At 36.2% G+C, this 17,656-nt stretch overlaps 1 protein-coding gene across 1 annotated transcript in view; it reads left to right on the top strand.

Annotated features, from left to right (window-relative positions):
* Positions 1 to 7,290, top strand: part of cacna1ia (calcium voltage-gated channel subunit alpha1 Ia) — a 284,961-nt gene extending 277,671 nt beyond the window's left edge. The window contains exons 34-37 of the mRNA XM_056451129.1: positions 1,475 to 1,628; positions 4,070 to 4,305; positions 6,703 to 6,969; positions 7,003 to 7,290. Of these exons, the coding sequence (XP_056307104.1) occupies positions 1,475 to 1,628; positions 4,070 to 4,305; positions 6,703 to 6,969; positions 7,003 to 7,290 (945 nt within the window). The remainder of the gene's footprint in view (positions 1 to 1,474; positions 1,629 to 4,069; positions 4,306 to 6,702; positions 6,970 to 7,002) is intronic.
* Positions 7,291 to 17,656: the final 10,366 nt, after the last annotated feature.

Here is a 17,656-nt window from a genome sequence, read left to right on the forward strand (position 1 = left end):
ATTTATTGCTTATGCTTTATTGATTGTTTAATTTTTTTATTTAATTATTGTTTTATTGTTTTATTATTGTATTGTTTTATTGTTTTATTATTTAATTTAATTATTGTTTTTTTACGGTGACAATTTTATCATCTGTCCAGGATCTGATTAGGGATGTAGAATAAGATCAAGCAGAATATGTACTTTATAAGTACTAAGAAACAACCAATATCTGAATTATACGCTAGTAATAAGGCATTACTAGACAATAGTGAAAATTGGTACTTAAAGTATTACCAAAAATTCTTGCTGCACTAATTTAGTTGGACTAAATTAACTCAACATAAGTTGCATCAGTTAAACTAAAATAGCTAGTATAACTATAACTTGTTAAAATAATTTCATTTCATTTCTAATAGTTGTTTGCAGTGTATGTGTACATATAAAGTGCTCAGCATATATAAGTACACCCCTCACAAATCTATCTTTTAAATTCGTATTTTTAATAGGAAGCTATACAATATTATGTTTGTGCATATTCATTAGATTAGTCAGTACTGAAGCCAAATCTGGAGCTTATCTAACAAAATAACTTACGATAACGGTCCAAAAACTAGTACACCCAAATGTATAAGTTATAGACAAATATTAAATACAAATTTTAAAAAGAGGCACAATTAATAGAAGCAAAAAAGAGAAAAATTTAGTTGACATTTTGTAGGTTGTAATTAAATTTTTTTTGCAATATTTCGCTTGAATTTAATTGTATTATCTTTTAATTTCTCAACATGTTTGGTGTCTAAAATATTATTTTAATAAATATATGTTTAATAAATCTGTTTTCTTTAAATGCACCAAAATACATGACCTATATTCACTGAGAAATGGAGAAAAATATTCATTTTCAAAATGGGGTGTACTTAATTATGCTGAGCACTGTACATACCTAAGAAAGTGCTGGTTGTTACACAAAGCAAAACTATAATTTCATGTCAATTATAACTACAACCAGTAACAGATGAAAGATCTGCCTGTGAAAATGATCTACCTTTATCAGATATCAACTGCTGTAATCCCTTACATGCCAAACTATGATCCTTTAATTAAATATAATCAGTGATAATGACCTCAGCCTAGCACTAATTAGTTTGAAGCAATCAAATACACTGTTAGTCTAGATCCTGCATTCTCATGGGGCATGTCGTGCTAAAGCTCTCTCTGTGTAATTCTTCAGCAAACTCCAAACAATCTCAAGCTATTTGTTAGAGAAACACCATAAAGGACAATATGTGGGGCAGATGGCTCAGAAGATCCAGCAGAGCGTAATTGTTCCTTAATCTCTTTTACTGCTGTAGAGAGAAGCCCTGAATGCAGGAAGCCTAAAAATGGTGAAGTTTACTATGAACGCAAGGTGTTAGCGTTTAAGAGACCTGAATGTCTTTCCAGGATAACCTATATTTTATATATATATTTTTTTATTTATTTTTTTGCTCAGGAGAGAGTCTGTGATGAGTGCCTGCATTCAGAAGAGCCAGGAGGGAGGGGAAACAGCAGGTTACGGCGATCCTCTCGCGTCCACAGCTCTGGGACAGAGGATGGAGGAACTTGTCAAAGTCCACATCACAACACACCTGCTCGACACAGCATAGGTAATTCTGGCATGTTCACAGTAAAAAAGGGAGTATATAAACATGATGACTTTCACTATTATTAGTAAAATGTGTCTTGTTTTGTACACATAAAATAAAAAGATGTGGTAAGGCTAGTAAGGTTGTGTTTATAAGATGCAAAGCAATGTGTGCTCATGCTTCATTTGTAAAAAAATAACGTTATCTTTTCATATATCTTACTTTGATTATATACTGCTACTGCGCTAACATAAAAACAACTGTCATATTCCTCCGACATTCCTCAAGAGGCTCTGATTGGTCAGCTAACATAATGTGCTGTGATTTGTGGATTGGCTCCACGTCACCAGGAAAAGCAGCTCTAATAGCAAGCGCTGTGCCTCTGCTGTGTAAATGCTGTCAGTCAGAGTAGCTGTTAGAGCCTGAATCAGACAGAAAATGACACAAAGGACACAGCTGAACCTCATGCCTGCTCTCTAAAATAAAATCTGTCTTTCACATACACATTTTTCACATGAAGTCAGAATAATTAGCCCTCCTGTTTATTTTTTGCCCATTTTTTTTTAACAGAGAGTAGATTTTTTTTCAAAACATTTCTAAACATAACAGTTTTAATAACTCATTTTTAATAACTGATTTATTTTATCTTTGCCATGATGACAGTAAATAATATTTTACTAGATATTTTTCAAGACACTTCTATACAGCTTACAGTGACATTTAAAGGCTTAACTAGGTTAACTAGGCAGGTTAGGTTAATTATGCAAGTTATTGTATAACAGTGGTTTGTTCTGTAGACTATCGTAAAAAAAAATTGGTTAAAGCGGCTAATAATTTTGACCTTAAAATGGCTGTTAAAAAATTTAAAACTGCTTTTATTCTTGCCGAAATAAAACAATTAAGACTCTCTCCAGAAGAAAAAAATATTATCAGACATACTGTGAAAATGTCCTTGCTCTGTTAAACATCATTTGGGAAAAAAATTCAAAGGGGGCTAATAATTCTGACTTCAACTGTATATTCAGGTTATAAGCATGTGTAAGTAATGTTCACATATCTTTTGTGAGTTTCTTATTTGAGATAAGAACGCAGGGGAAGCGGCTGCATATAGAGACACTGCAGCGCTGCTGAAGACTGTGGCTGTTTACAGCAGTTTGACTGATGAATATTAATTTGTAGCTAAATTATTAACGTTGCCAAACAGCATTTCCTGTTGTTTACATCCTTGTTTACGTTCTTGCTACAATGTACCATTAGTGCTAGAAACTATGCATGTAATAGATCAATTTTAACAAATCAAAATAATCACAGGTTGTGGCTCACAATCCACAGTTTCATCTATTCTGGTTGGAGCTGCTCCTCCTTTGAGGAGTTTTTAGCCGAATCCAGCACTGAACTGAGAGAGATTCTGGAAGCTGTCCTTTGTCAAATGCTAGCTATATATATTTATTATAATTCTCTGTAACATAATAAAAATTAAATTGTAAGCACTTCTCTCTTTGTGTCGTGTCCTTTGGAAGCCCAAAAACAGAAACAGAACGAGCTTTGTGGAAAAGCAGCATTTGGACGGCATTTTAGCTTTCTCTGCTAAAACATTACAATGCCTCTGGCCACACCTCTTCGCTGCGCAGGGTGTATGCACATGGTGAATGCGTGTAACCTGAATCGTTTGAGATCTTACTAAGCTGGATGAATTTTTTTGTAGTCCCCAAACTTCATTCGCTATAGGCTTTGCTAAGCTAACTCTGTAAAAGCCAATGTCTCCCTTTGCATTAAACTTTGAGCGTATTACATTCAGAGATGTTGTTTATGTTCACACAGCTACTTTACACATCAACTAAAGTTGAGAATATGATATCATAGTGGACCACTCCTTAAAGGCTCTGTTATAAGGCATCTCTGTGTAGTCTAATAAAACACACAGCATATTAAAGTGTTTCTTTGTCTTCTTTAAAATCATGGTGAATTTTAACACTTGTTAAAATAGCTTATTTCTCTGGATTTGAGCAATCTTTAAAAAATTTGGATCAGTATAAGTACATGAGTCAGCTAAATATAAAACACTTTTCATCATTTTAATGACAAGAATCCTACATATTGTGCCTTTAAAAGAAATGTACATTTTTTAAAGTGAATAGACATCATTATCATCATCATCATCATCTTCAAAAAAAAAAATCCTTAAATTTAAATTGAAATTGCAGGAAGAAGTTTGATTTTTTTGTGGAATTCAATGAAATTCTACACACACAGTGTCTTCTGAGAACTCAAGTTTGTTTTCATGCTAGTACTACTCAAATAATATGTTTTTCTATATTTTATTTCTGAAAATTATTTCTGTATTATTTATGAATATATTTCTGCATTTATAAAAGTCCACTTCCCTAAATTCAAAGTCAGACTTTGGTTTTGCATTCTGTGCTCTACCTCTGCTTATATTGAGTAACTGAATCTGTGTGCAGGTGGCGTTCCCTGTAGCAGCAGTAGTCAAGAGCACCCAGGGGTTTCTGGAGGTTCGAGCCGCTCTAACACCCCCGTTTGTCTCCCTGCTGAATTCTTCCACCCAGCTGCTGCGGCTCTGCCCGCACCTCCGAGAGGCCGAACGGGACACAAACCAAGAGGCCTTCGGCTAACTTCACCAGCCTCATGGGCTTCTCTGCGCTCTCCTGGAGCAAACACCAGGCTACTCACCACACAGGTATGAACACATTGTTTGAATTTGAGGAAAGGATTGGAGGTGAACTGTTTAATTGAAACTAGAATACTAGTTACTCATTGCAGTACTACACTTCCTGACAAAATTCTTGTTGTCTATCCAAGTTTTAGGAACAACAAATAATAATGTGGCTTCTAGTTGATCATTTGGTATCAGTAGTGGCTTATATGAAATGCAAAGGCCTCTAGATTATGCTTATTTTACCAAAATAAAACATGATCATGCCTTGATTTTTAATTATTTAATTGGGACAGTAAGGTCTGACTTTGCTTAGACAAAAGTCTTGCCACTAAACAGAAAAAATGAACAGTATAGAATATAAAGTCATGGTGCAGTGGAAAAAGAACTAATATTATATATGACTCCTATGAACTTTGAGGACTGCATCCATTCATCTCTGCAATGACTCAAATAACTTGTTAATAAAATCATCTGGAATGACAACGAAAGCGTTTTTGCAGGACTCCCAGAGATCATAAAGATTTTTTGGATTCATCTTCAATGCCTTTATCTTACCCCAGACATGCTCAATAATGTTCATGTTTGGTCACTGGGCTGGCCAATCGTGGAGCACCTTGACGTTCTTTGCTTTCAGGAACTTTGATGTGGAGGATGAAGTATGAGAAGGAGCGCTATCCTGCTGAAGAATTTGCCCTCTCCTGTGGTTTGTAATGTAATGGGCAGCACAAATGTCTTGATAGCTGTTGATGTTGCCATCCACTCTGCAGATCTCTCACATGCCCCCATAATGAATGTAACACCAAATCATGACTTTTCCTTCACCAAACTTGACTAATTTATGTGAGAATCTTGGGTCCATGCGGGTTCCAAGAGGTCCTCTATTCTTCTATTCTATAGAAAAATCTACCTTCTGCCACTTTTCCAAATGATCAACTAGAAATCAAGTTATTATTTGTAAAATAGTTAACAAAAACGTAATTTTAAGTGACATTGTGGACTAAATATTGGCTGTTTGTGCACTACTACAACAACAAAAATAGTTAGATGCCTCCTTTGGAACAAATCTTATAATTCTAATTTAATTAATTGATTACATTTAGGAAATGGCTATACGTAATAATGTTAACAGTCAAACAAAATGTATGGAAATATACATTTCTGTTAAAAAAAAAAGGACAAGAAAACAAATTGGGGAAAGTAGTCAGTAGTCAGGACCGGCCCTGAACATTCGGGGGCCCCAAGCAAAATAATTTTGGGGCCCTACCTTGCTCTGAACAGTGCAGTATTCCCATTGCATACCAGCCCACAATGATTTTATTGCTTATTAAATACAATCAATGAAACAGAAAAGTAAAGCATAAAGATTTGCCACATTTCTTCTACTTAATAACAGTCTGAATGATTTGGACATTTTAAAACAGCACTGTTTTTGTCAAATACCAGCTTCAAAAATTAAGAATTAAACTATCTTTATTAAAGGGAGCAGTAAATTTCCTACTTTGCATTCTTAGAGTGTTTAAAACATATTCTATAAATTTAGCAAACAGATTAAAGATTATTTTATATAAATGTAATGAGTAATATATATATATATATATATATATATATATATATATATAGTGTATATATATATATATATATATATATATATACACTCATTAAAAAAGCAAAAAACAACAAAACAATTCGCATTATACAATTTGATTGTAGACATTGATTCCTTGCAGTCTCCTTTCCTGGTCATTCCTTTGACTTATTTTCTATTGGTGTCTAGATTTTTAACAGTATGCAAAACACGTCAGTAAACACTTCACACTTCAATAAAATTTAAGTTTAGGCTTCCTCTGTACAACAGGGCAAACATCAAATATTTCAGGCAAATTTTAGTAATCTGTATTTGTATTTCTACTTGTAACATCATGTTTACCACTTAAGGTGATGCTAAAAATTATTTTGTGCTTGTCTCTTGTTATCATCAGTTTCCCCTCTTTTTCTGTGCCTGAAGAACAGATTAGTTTCATTTTTTTGGTCCAATTTTTAAAACAAAAGCCCCTTAGTTCGCTTAAAAGGAGGGCCGACTCTGCCAATAGTAGTACATTACAAAACTGATATTTATGTTTTGTTTTCTTTTTTCTTTGCTTTCAAACATTAAACCAAAAAAAGCTTTTATTTTTAAAATCTTTTATTTTTGGCAGAGAAAACAAAACACAAGGAACAGTTCATTTGTAATGTTTTTCACATCAACATTTGAGACGATATTTGGCACAACGTTTGTCACAAGGTTTTTAAGATGCTCAGTCCAAAAGATCACAGAAATGTACTTCACATTGCAATTTGATGATAAACATAAACACGGATATATATTCATTACACGTCATTATCAGTTACCTGTTAAAAACTCCATCTCTCTGCCCGCAGTACCCATCTCACAGTGACTCCTCTCTGGCTACGGGCAGCTCAGAGGGCAGCCTACCGACTACCATGGAAGAAGGGCTCAGTTTCATCGTATCAACGCCCCAGCCCCTTCTGGACACACTTGTCGACGAGCGCACCAGCCTATCCACAGAGACCCTAAGACCCAGTCCTCCAGCCACACACATCCTCCAAACCACTAGGGGGCACCAGCGCAGCAGGAGCAGCTGTGAAACGGACATCAATACGGAAAGCATTCGACAAGGCTCCGACGTAGATGTAGGGATGGTATGGTGCAGCTCCGAGCAGACATGCGACAGCCAGCAGCTCTCAGAGACGCAGAGCAGCCTGTCGCTCACGTCGCTACTTCTACCAAGCTCTCTAGTGCCCCTGTCTGCGAAAAAGTGCAACAGCACGGGCAGCTTAGACCAGGGGACTCTCACAGCCCAAGAAAAAGCGTTCACAAAACAGCCACACGGTAATATCACCAGCCCCTGGAAAGAGAGGAAGGAGAGGCAGTCGGAGGCAGCACATGGAACAGATGGGGAAAGTACAAGCCAAATAACAATTGCGGGCTCTAGGAAAAATAGATGAAACTCTACCTAGTGTTAGTTCTTTCTAATGCCCACTACTCAAATCTGTTTTTGTTTTTTCAGGGAGCAGTTTGACATGTGGTATTCCATCTCAAAGTCTGTTTCTCTCTATCTCCCTGTTTTCATTTGTGACCCGTTAGCATTTTGTATTTGCTGGTGGTAAACGTCCAACAGGACTGTAGAGAAACCGGATGGCGAGGCTTGACGGAAGCGGTTTGGCCCATCAGTGCATGACTAGACAGGACGGGACTGATCAAACAGCTGCCTGGAGAATCAGGTCAGGAGAACACGTAAAGTAAAGGGAAAGATTTCCTGCTGGAAGATTTCCTGACAGTTATTTTTTGGGGGGAGGGGGGATATACATACAAAAGTATATCTAGATGGATTGAAATGATGAGGTAAAGCGATTTCTACTTCAATAGAGAGGGCATGCTGTGTTTCATGACTTAATAATTTACATCGCAAGAAGGATTTGGGGATAGTAACTCTTTCTGCATACACACTATTTGTATAGGTTATGTTTTTTCTTATTAAGTTTGTGTCTGTGTGTTTCTACGTAGTTGAGGAGAGAAAAAATGTTCAATCTTCAGCCTGAAACAAAGCTTTCGTTTTAGAGAGGGACCAAAATGAATGAAAGCAAGTCTGTCTATCCGTCTATCTATCCTTTGGATTATCTACAGATAATTCATTTGTTTTCCTGTCTGTTTGTCTGTAAATGTGTTTATTTATTGATCTATTCAGGTTTTTATTTAATTATTTATTTATTTATTCTGATTATTGTTTATATACTTCATTAAAAGGGCAAACGTTAGGAACATGTCATCTCCTACCTTTTACATTAGGAGATGAAGAACATATGGACATAAGGACAGTCCTCTGCATGATGGAGTCTCTTTACAAAGACGTTTAATCTAACAATTGCTGAAGATGTCAATGCTGGATGAAAGGGGTTTTTACTCAGATATTTTTTTATCGATATGCTCTGGATCAAAGGAATAGGTGGCACACGTTGCTGTGCTCACTTTCGTCCTCCCCACAACCCAAAAACATTTCTCTACGTGATGACTTTATTCCCTGCAAGTGGCTTCCATTTTTCTAATTTTGGTTAGGTGGAGGGGATTCTTTTTGTATGCTCGGATGAAAAAAAAAAAAAAAAAAAAAAAAAGACCGTGGATTATATGAACTAATGGATGTATACAGCCGGACATAAAGGATGATGAACAGGCCATGGGATTTAAACGCTTCTTCAAGAACCCAGGAGCTTTTATTTCAGTCCTTGAATGGCATGTCAGATGAGGACAACACAAGACGGTGATATTTAGCTTTCATTTTGACAAGGGTTGATTGGATTTGGAGTCGATTTCTACATGGATTTTCTTTAGCATGTTTACCGGATTGCAGTAGGACACCTCTTATTTATTATTCCTCCTCTCTGAGAAAAAAAAAAAGAAATTGCACTCTTGAGTTCATCTAGCGTAGACTTGGTCACTGTATTCATGTGCAAATGGAGCAACTGTAGGTATGACACTCCAAATATCTCCTTAGTTTAGTCTGCTGTAGTGTTTAGCACCCCTGATGTGTTTTCTTTGATAATATTCAGGTGAAAATCTCAACTAGACTTGACCTGTTGATGAACTTCGTTGTCACTTTGTTGGTAGTCCATCCATGACGTCGGGGTCTCTTTTCGTTACATCGGTTGTGTTGTGGTTTAGTCGGGACCCAAGTTGCGGGATTGTCGTTTTGATCTTGCCTGTTCCGGTCATGGAGTTTTAAACAAGGAACTGAAGTATTAAAGTTTAATCAGTAAAACACAATAACAAAGGGCTTACATGGTTTCCAAGGTGTTCTTGGATCTCACAAGACGCATTTTTTATTTATTTATTTATTTTTTTTGCTAATAGTGCGCAAGACTTCAAAGGTTAGTCTGACACTACAGCAATAAACAGTAGCTTTATGTTCCCCAAATACACTTATTAATGATGTCAACGTCTTTCTTTTTTTTAAAGTAGAGTATGTACCCTTGTTTACTAGCCTAAGTAACAATATCCGCACGACGTGAGGGCTGATCACATTACATAACCGCCGAATAGATGGGCTGCCAATGGTTTAGATGAACAAATGAAGTCATTTCGAACTCAGGGCCTTGGAAAATACCACTACTGAGCGCTCTGTTTCCTCAGGGAGACAGATGGCTGGAAAAAAAGGAGGACTCTATGTTAAATGTTAATGTTCATTTGATTTGACTTTGCATTTAATGCTCTAATAAGCCTGCGTCAGTGCATTACCATTATAGCAGAATGAGCGATGGCCAGTTTTATTAGAGTAACAGGTAAATCGAAAGCTAATTCATAGCCATCGCTGTATAGTTTGAAAGTTTATGTAGCTTAAAGAAAAAAAAACACAAACCTGACAATGCATTTAAGGACGTATGCATATATTAAGTTGATGAAATGTGTACTGTATGTACGTACGTGTGATGTTAAATGGCTTAGAGTGATTGGTGAGATTTTATACTTGATGTGTCTTGTCACTGGGTTGAACATATGTACATATACTTTTATATATCCAATTGCATGTGTGCTATGACCAATGACAATGATACATGCATTTTAGAGTGGTTGAGGCTTAGGTTTTGTTTCCCCCTGCCCACCCTGATGTCTTCCTGAATCTATATTCTAGTTCTTCTTTGTTTTATTGATGACACTACATGAGGTTTTGGGATCAAACTGTGCGTTTTGCTGGCCTGGATCTCTTTATCGGTTTGTTCACTCTGGTCCATAAATCTGATCGGCTTTGCCAAATTCTGCACTTTTCACTTTGAGTGATTGTGATGTGGTGTGGTAGATGGATTATTATTATTTTTTTAAATCATAAAGATAGAAGCCGAGTTTCTCCCACTGGTGAGCAGTGAACAGAAAATGCTGAAAAAACTTCAATTATGGAAAGCTTTTAGCAGGGAGGCAAAATTGCAGTCGCTCTGCTTCACTCATATCCCCCCATTCTGGTGTGTATAGTATGTTGATTGACAGCCAGGCTTGATGATTGAGATTTCTGCAAGTATTTTCTGAAAAAGTATGAAACTCCATCATTGAAACTCTAACTTGCTTGATTTTAAAGAGGTAGTCCTTCCAAAAATACCTTAATGGTTTTCTTCCCTTCTATGAAACCATTTTATTACTATGGGACAGTGCAACTGTTACATTTCAGTAGTAAAAATCACTTTCATTTTATCCATATAAGAAATGTCTTTTAATTAAGGATGTTCAAAGTTTCCCCCTGCCCCGATACAATATAAATCATTTTATACAAATCAATTTGTATGTAAAGCACTAAAACAGATCTCACTGGTTTCTTGTGCATCAGACACATTTAATCTGCTTGTTTTTCTTTTATTGGTAGTTAACTTTTTCTGCTAGTAAACTTTTTTTGGGCCAAATACTTGACAAGAAGATCATAATGGATTGGAAGAATCGTACTGGTTGACCTCCTTGATCCCTAATGTTCACAATATAATTAATCTTTGACATATTGTGAGTTATTAAGAGTTGTTAATGAAGGGCATTTTGTTGAAACCATCATTCAGCATTGCTAAAATAATGGGTGAGCTCTGTTGCACTCCATTGGCATTCCAAATGTTTAGTTTTGTGAATGATGACAGAGTTTTTGTCTACTATACACCTTTAAAAGATATAGTTCATTGTTACAACCCCAGTGCAGTCTAGGAGAGTGGGATTGCACAGTTGGGTTAAGGACTTGGTTTAAACAGAAACTCAAAAGAAATTTGTATTTCAAAGTACTGTAAGGACAAGCTACTATAGATGGTGTACAAGTAATAGTGATTTATTTACTAGTGATGGTGAATCAGTGAGTGAATTATTTAGAAATTATTTAGAGTGAATTTTAGAAACAATAAACATTGAAATTTAGAAAGACTGGCTATGGGTGGCACTAAAGATAAGAGCCAATCAAAAGCAAAACAGTCTTACTGATATCCAAAAATCCCCCCTTATCTAATCTTGTAAACAAAAGATATGAAAAATAAATCTTAATCCACTTAATCTACACTAACAACAACTTAACCAAAAATACAAGGGTTGGCACACATCTTTTTACCTTGTGTATCTCTATAGACAGTTGTAAATCTATGTGTTGAGATGTATGTCACATGACTTACTTGCCTACCAACCTTTATAACCTCAATGACAAACATGAGGGTAGTGATGTGACGTTGTGCACCAAGGCTTTGAAGCAAAAAAACCTGATACATCTCGCAGTGAAGCAGTTTTTTTTTTGTTTTGCCATAATCACGTGATCATTGATGTTCGAAGCTTCATTTTCACCTATATCCACGTGACTGTTTTGAATTTTGATTCAAAGTTTTAAACGCCCTCGTAGGTTAGCAAAGTGTATAGTAAGAGATGAGGCGTCGATTACATACATTTCTACTGTTTCAAACCACTGCAGCGGTCCCACGCACCAGTAATTCAACTAAAATGCAATAGTAATTTATAGTAAAAAGCTTTTTAATCATACTAAAGTGTATTAGCGTATAATTATTGATCAATTATTTTTAAAGAATGCCACAGCATATTGTAGTATAGTGCATAAAGGAGGCCAGCTGGCGAGTTTAGCGTAAAAGACTTATTCCCATAGCCTCCTTAGAGCATTCGCCTCCCATGCTGGAATACCTGGTTCAATATCTGCTCGAAACGAGTGTGTGCAGGACCAGATGCATTATAATAAACGTAAATAATTTTGAATACCTTGGATTTTACAACAGTCATTAGTGGTGTATAACATTCACTATATGTAAAAAAAAATCTACAGTAACTGGGTAATTTGTTTATGTTACTATTGTTGTGTTGTGAACATTTGACATTCTTGCAACACAGTGCTTTCCTACATGTTAACCAGCAGAAGTCCTCATTGAGCTCTGATTTGGAAAGCTTCGAGTAATAAACCTTTTTCCGATACAATTGAGTTGAACGGTTCACTGGTTCAGAGAGCTTCATTTCACCATCACTACGAGGGTAGGGATGGAATGGTACCACAAGGGTAAGAACAGACAAAAATCAAACAACAACACAGTGTAAATTAAATAAGGACAAACAATACCAACAAACTAACCAAACGTGATATCAAAACTATCAAAACCAAATGCAAAGAAAGCAAGCCAAAAGACTGTCAAAATGCTGGAAGAATGAAGAGTTTTTAAAGGAGAGCTGGCATTAGGGGATTGGCTGAAATCGGTACTGAGTTGTAGAGCAAGAACCAATCAGGATAAATCAGTGATGGAGTGATTGCAGCAAAGAAAATTGAGCAGTAGGTGGGACAAACAATAAAGTGAACTGTACTCACTATTTACTCCCCTCCAAATGGAATCAATTTCTTTATTCTCTTGAACACTAAAGGAGATATTTTGAAGGAAGCTGAAAACCTGTAACTATTGACTTCCATAGTACGAAAAACAAATACTATTGGAAGTCAATGCTTAGAGGATTCCAACTTTCTTCAAAATCCCCCTTTTTTGTTTATTAAGTTTTGAACAAGTGAATGGAGAGTAAATGATGACAGAAATGTCATTTTTTGAGAGAACTATCCTCTTGACTTCTCATGTTGATAATCAGCGCAGCACTCTTTATTGATTTGCCCCTGTTATAGAAGCTATAAACTCCATGTAGCATGACTCTTGAGAGACTAAAGATGTGTGGCAAGAGACAGAAAAGCTTCTGACAGTGCTTCGGCACGCTTGTATGGTCAATCCGAAAGCTCTGAAGCAGAAACGCATGGGAAAAGTGTTGTTTCTCCACACCTAAACCATCTCTCCCCTCAAGCTATCTGTCCTTTAAATGTCAGCTGCTCTGTTGCTCCGTGTCCTGACCGCACGCTTACAGGGCCATGGTGTCGCAAGCCTCGGGAGTCTCTGGATGTGAGCTGTCACGCCACTGTACAAATTCATCATGTGAAATGATGGCTGAGTGCTAAATTGTCCTCTGAAGGTGGTAGCGTTTTGTCCGACTGCAGTTTTTGTCTTTAATGTTGACGTCTTGGAAGTTGTGGAGGTCACATTCTTTGTATCCGCCTCATATTCGCTCTTATCTAATCATTACAGCTTCGGAGAACGTCGGCTAGATGTATGGAAAACCTCTGACACCGCGACTGCGTCAGTGTTTTATCTAGCGCTTGAGTAATTACTCTGCCCGTCTGAATGGAATAAAGCAAAGAGCTAATCGCTACAGAAGTCATGCGGGTAAAATAAAGGTGATCCTCCCACTTAATGACAAAAAATGATCCTCAGTAATGACCAGGGCACCTCTACGGGGACGATGAGATGGATACCCTTGCCATTTATTGCATGGCCTTGAATGCGTCATTATCTGATTTGAAATTAAAGCAAAGACTGAAATGGTTAAGTGACTTTTAGGTGCTGTATTTTGGGACTTGATTGGTGTGAAATCTCAAGTGTAGCTCAGAATAGCTGCAATTAAGTCTCTCTCTCTTTTCTGAGCACGCCTTTCTCATTTAGTTTGTTTGGAAATCACTAAATCAAGGCACTAGCTCTCCATCATAACACAGCGCAGCACTTCATGCACCTGAAATATGGCAGCCTGCTCTCTCACACACACACAACAGTTTCGTCAAGGTGACATGAAGCAAATCGCTCCTGACATTCTTTTCGGATTCAGTTACTTAAGCTCCACCGCATTTAGTGTCGATAAGAAAGAAAAAATGAGGAGCAAAAGAGATAAAAGGCTAAAAAAACAGCATAAACATCCTGTGACAACAGGAACAAAAGGCGGAGAGTTATCTGATGTGCTTGTCAATCCAGACTATTAGAAGCAGTGCATCTACAGCAGTGCCTCTCAACTGGTGTACTGCAGTCATGACCTCTATATGCTATTTATATATAAGTAAATACATGGGAGGATATGAATGCCTTCCGTGTTATTTTGTTTTTTATCTCAAATACTCCATGAAACCATTGGAATTCAATATTAGAAACCAAAAAATAAACTATATAATATTTTTATGCCTGTTTAGCCGCACTTTCTAAAGGAATAGTTCAGCCAAAATAATGTTGCCATTATTTGCTCACCATTTACTTGTTTTAAACCTGAATTTTTTTAATTTACATTCTTTTATGCTCAACAAAAGAAAGAATCTTAATTAAATGAATGTAAATTGAAAAATGTTGCAAAAAACAGCCATTGACTTGTTTTTTGTTCCTTGTTTTCAACAGAAGACATCAATTCCTAGTTTAGAACCACTTAAGTGGGTGGAAATGAGGAAATTAGGAGAACTACACTGTTAAAAAAACTGCTACACTGCTTGCCTTTTCATTCGAATTCTTCGAATTTTTAAGCAGAATCAACTAAACTTTGAGTCCATTGAACTTATATTATGTTAAACTGACTTAAAACAGCTTGCGCAACGTAATGAATCAAGTAATAACATAATTAACTTACTTTAATAAGTTACAATAAACTACATAAAATTTACAGTGTATTCTTTTAATAATTGCAGTATTATTTCTGAGGTGTCATGATAGTGTACAGTAACAAACAACATAAAACGTTGCAACAATTACACGTTTAGAAAAAAAAATAAATGTGCCATTTATGTCTGGACCAAACGTTTTACTTTGAAAATGTCATGAAATATCCTTCAAGCACTGGAGAAGCATTTCGTATTCATTGTGCACTGTACTGTACCTACAGGCAGGATATTTTTCATGAAACATACTGTTTAAAAATATACACTACCGGTCTACAGTTTGAGGTCCTTTTTTTTCTGTTCATCAAAGCGGCATTTATTAAATGTAAAGAATGTTAAATTGTTAAATATTTATTACATTTTTGAATAACAGATCTCTTATTGTATGTAGTTTCAAATGAAATGATTACTCCAGTCATTTTTGCATTTATTATTATTACTATTAATAATAATAATAATAATAAGAAGAAGAATTAATACTCTAAAGACTGGAGTAATGAAGCTGAAAATCTATCTTTAAAATCACTGGAATAAATTATTAAAATAACCGATAACCTGCTTTTGAACAGTTATTTTATAGTGCAATAACATTTCACTATTTACAATTTGTACTGTATTTTTGATTAAATAAATGCAGCCTTGGTAAGCAGGATAAGCTTATTTTAAAACATTTAAACATCCTACTGACCCCAAACTTTTGACTGGTAGTGCATATATCTGCAATAAAAAGAAAAAGGATAATATTTTATAGCGCCGCTTGTGGATGCAATCTGAAAAGAGCAGTGAAACACAACCGTAGCAATACAGTATATTCCAGTGAGCCTGGGTTGCCGAGTTTCAGTCTGCGCTGTTGATGAATTGAAATTGTGATATTCAATGATACTGAAACAAAATCAGTTGATAAACACTTCTATATTTTAAAGGTCCCATGAAATAGAGCAATGTTTTATTAATGTTAGTATCAGTATTGTTAGTTTTTAAGATATCTATAAGCTAGTGTGCTTCAAAACAGTGACAGAATTAGTGTTTAGAAAATATAAATTTAATGGAAAGCTTGTAGTTTGTCACTTCCGCCTGAATGGATCAACGGTTTTATTGTAATGTGTATTTATACAGCGCATGTATCGTGTAGGGGGGTCTCTCCACACCACCACCAGTGTGCAGCTTCCACTTGGATGATGTGATGGCAGCCAAAGGACAATGGCGCCAATGTGCACACCAGCTATACTATCTAAAAAATGCTGGGTTGGTTTTTTAACCCAAATGCTGGGTTGAGACTGCTAGGTAACAAAATTTGGTTGATTTAACCCAATTTGGGTTTAAAATCTGTCTTGATCTATAACCCAGCAGTTCTATAGGTGAAGTGGAGAGATAGTGATAGAGCCAATTTGGTGGATGGGGATGATTGGGAGGCCATGATGGGTAATGGCCAATGGAGGGTATTTGGCCAGGACACAGAGGTTACACTCCGACTTTTTACGAGAATTGCCATGGGATTTTTAATGACCACAGAGAGTCAGAAGCTTGGGTTTAACCTCTCATCCGAAAGACGGCGCTTACTGACAGTATAGTGTCCCCTTCACTATACTGGGGCATTAGGACTCACACAGACCCCAGGTTGAAAACCCACTGCTGAGCTCACTAACACCCCTTCCAACAGCAACCTAGTTTACCCATGTGGTCTCTAATCCAGGTACTGACCAGGCTCAGCTCTGCTTAGATTCACGTCACCTTATGCATCAGTTTCTTATCAAACCATAACCAATCAAATGTTCTCTAGTGTCTGACATGCCCCGCCCCCTTCAAAACACTTCGCATTTGCTTTTCATTTGATGCACTTGAGCTCAACCACTCTTACTGGCAGAGCGGTAATAAAACAAAATGCAATTGGCTGTTTTTTTAAAGGGGAGGGGCTACATGATGTCCTACCCTCTCTTCGTGTTTCGGTTGAGATTACGTCAAACATCAAATAAAAATGCATCACTTCACGAGACCTTTAAAAACACACATGCATAAAAAAGTAGAGTGCTACAGTACAGCAGTGATCTAAAACCCTGAAGTTCAATTTTCTGCTGATCCACTTAAGCTTTTCCTATTGGTTTTTCAAGTTTTTTTTTTTTCTGTAGTAAAGACATGTGGAAAACATAATTTTAAATGAGAACCTAGAATGATAATTAGTGCATGTAATTAACAGTGTACAACAAACTATCTAAATGTACTCAAGTTATTCATAAAACAGACTTTTTCATATTTTACTCCTAAATTGAAAAAAAACATTGTTGCAGTGATTTATGTATTTTATTTTCCCTTTCTGCCTCCTTTGATATGTATTCTATTGAAAGCATAAACATTTCATTCTAGAAAGCATTTGAATGGACAAAATGAGTGAGTGCAGGATGAGTCATCAATATTTTCAGAAGAGAGAGCGCGAGCAATACACACTGGTTTCTCTGCTAAAAGTAAACTAAAAAACACACTAGCATAAAGGTGACCACAATTCTAACAGGAAAAAAAACGGCTAAATGTAATATCAGACCTGCGTTCAGTAAGAGCACATTCTGTAGTGTCAACACTAGTTCTTAAGGTCACTTTGTTTTAGTAATAGGCAAGTTTGTAGCTTTTTTTCCTATATTCCCACCAGGCCAAAGAAGTTGTCAAGATGAGTCCAAAAAAAAGGCACTACTAAAAGCTGTGTTTTCGCTTAGAGGTCATTTTACTATGCAGGCTTTTGCATTTCACATGAATTTATATGTCCTTTCCAGAATCATACATTTATGTAAAAAAAAATTGTGGTAATATTCATTAATATTCATGTTTTGGAGAGCTCTGCTAATGTGAGTTCAGCTTCAGTTCATTGAATTCGCTAGTTGACT

Source organism: Danio aesculapii, chromosome 3 (genome assembly GCF_903798145.1).
Source record: "Danio aesculapii chromosome 3, fDanAes4.1, whole genome shotgun sequence".
Classification (NCBI taxonomy): Eukaryota; Metazoa; Chordata; class Actinopteri; order Cypriniformes; family Danionidae; genus Danio; species Danio aesculapii.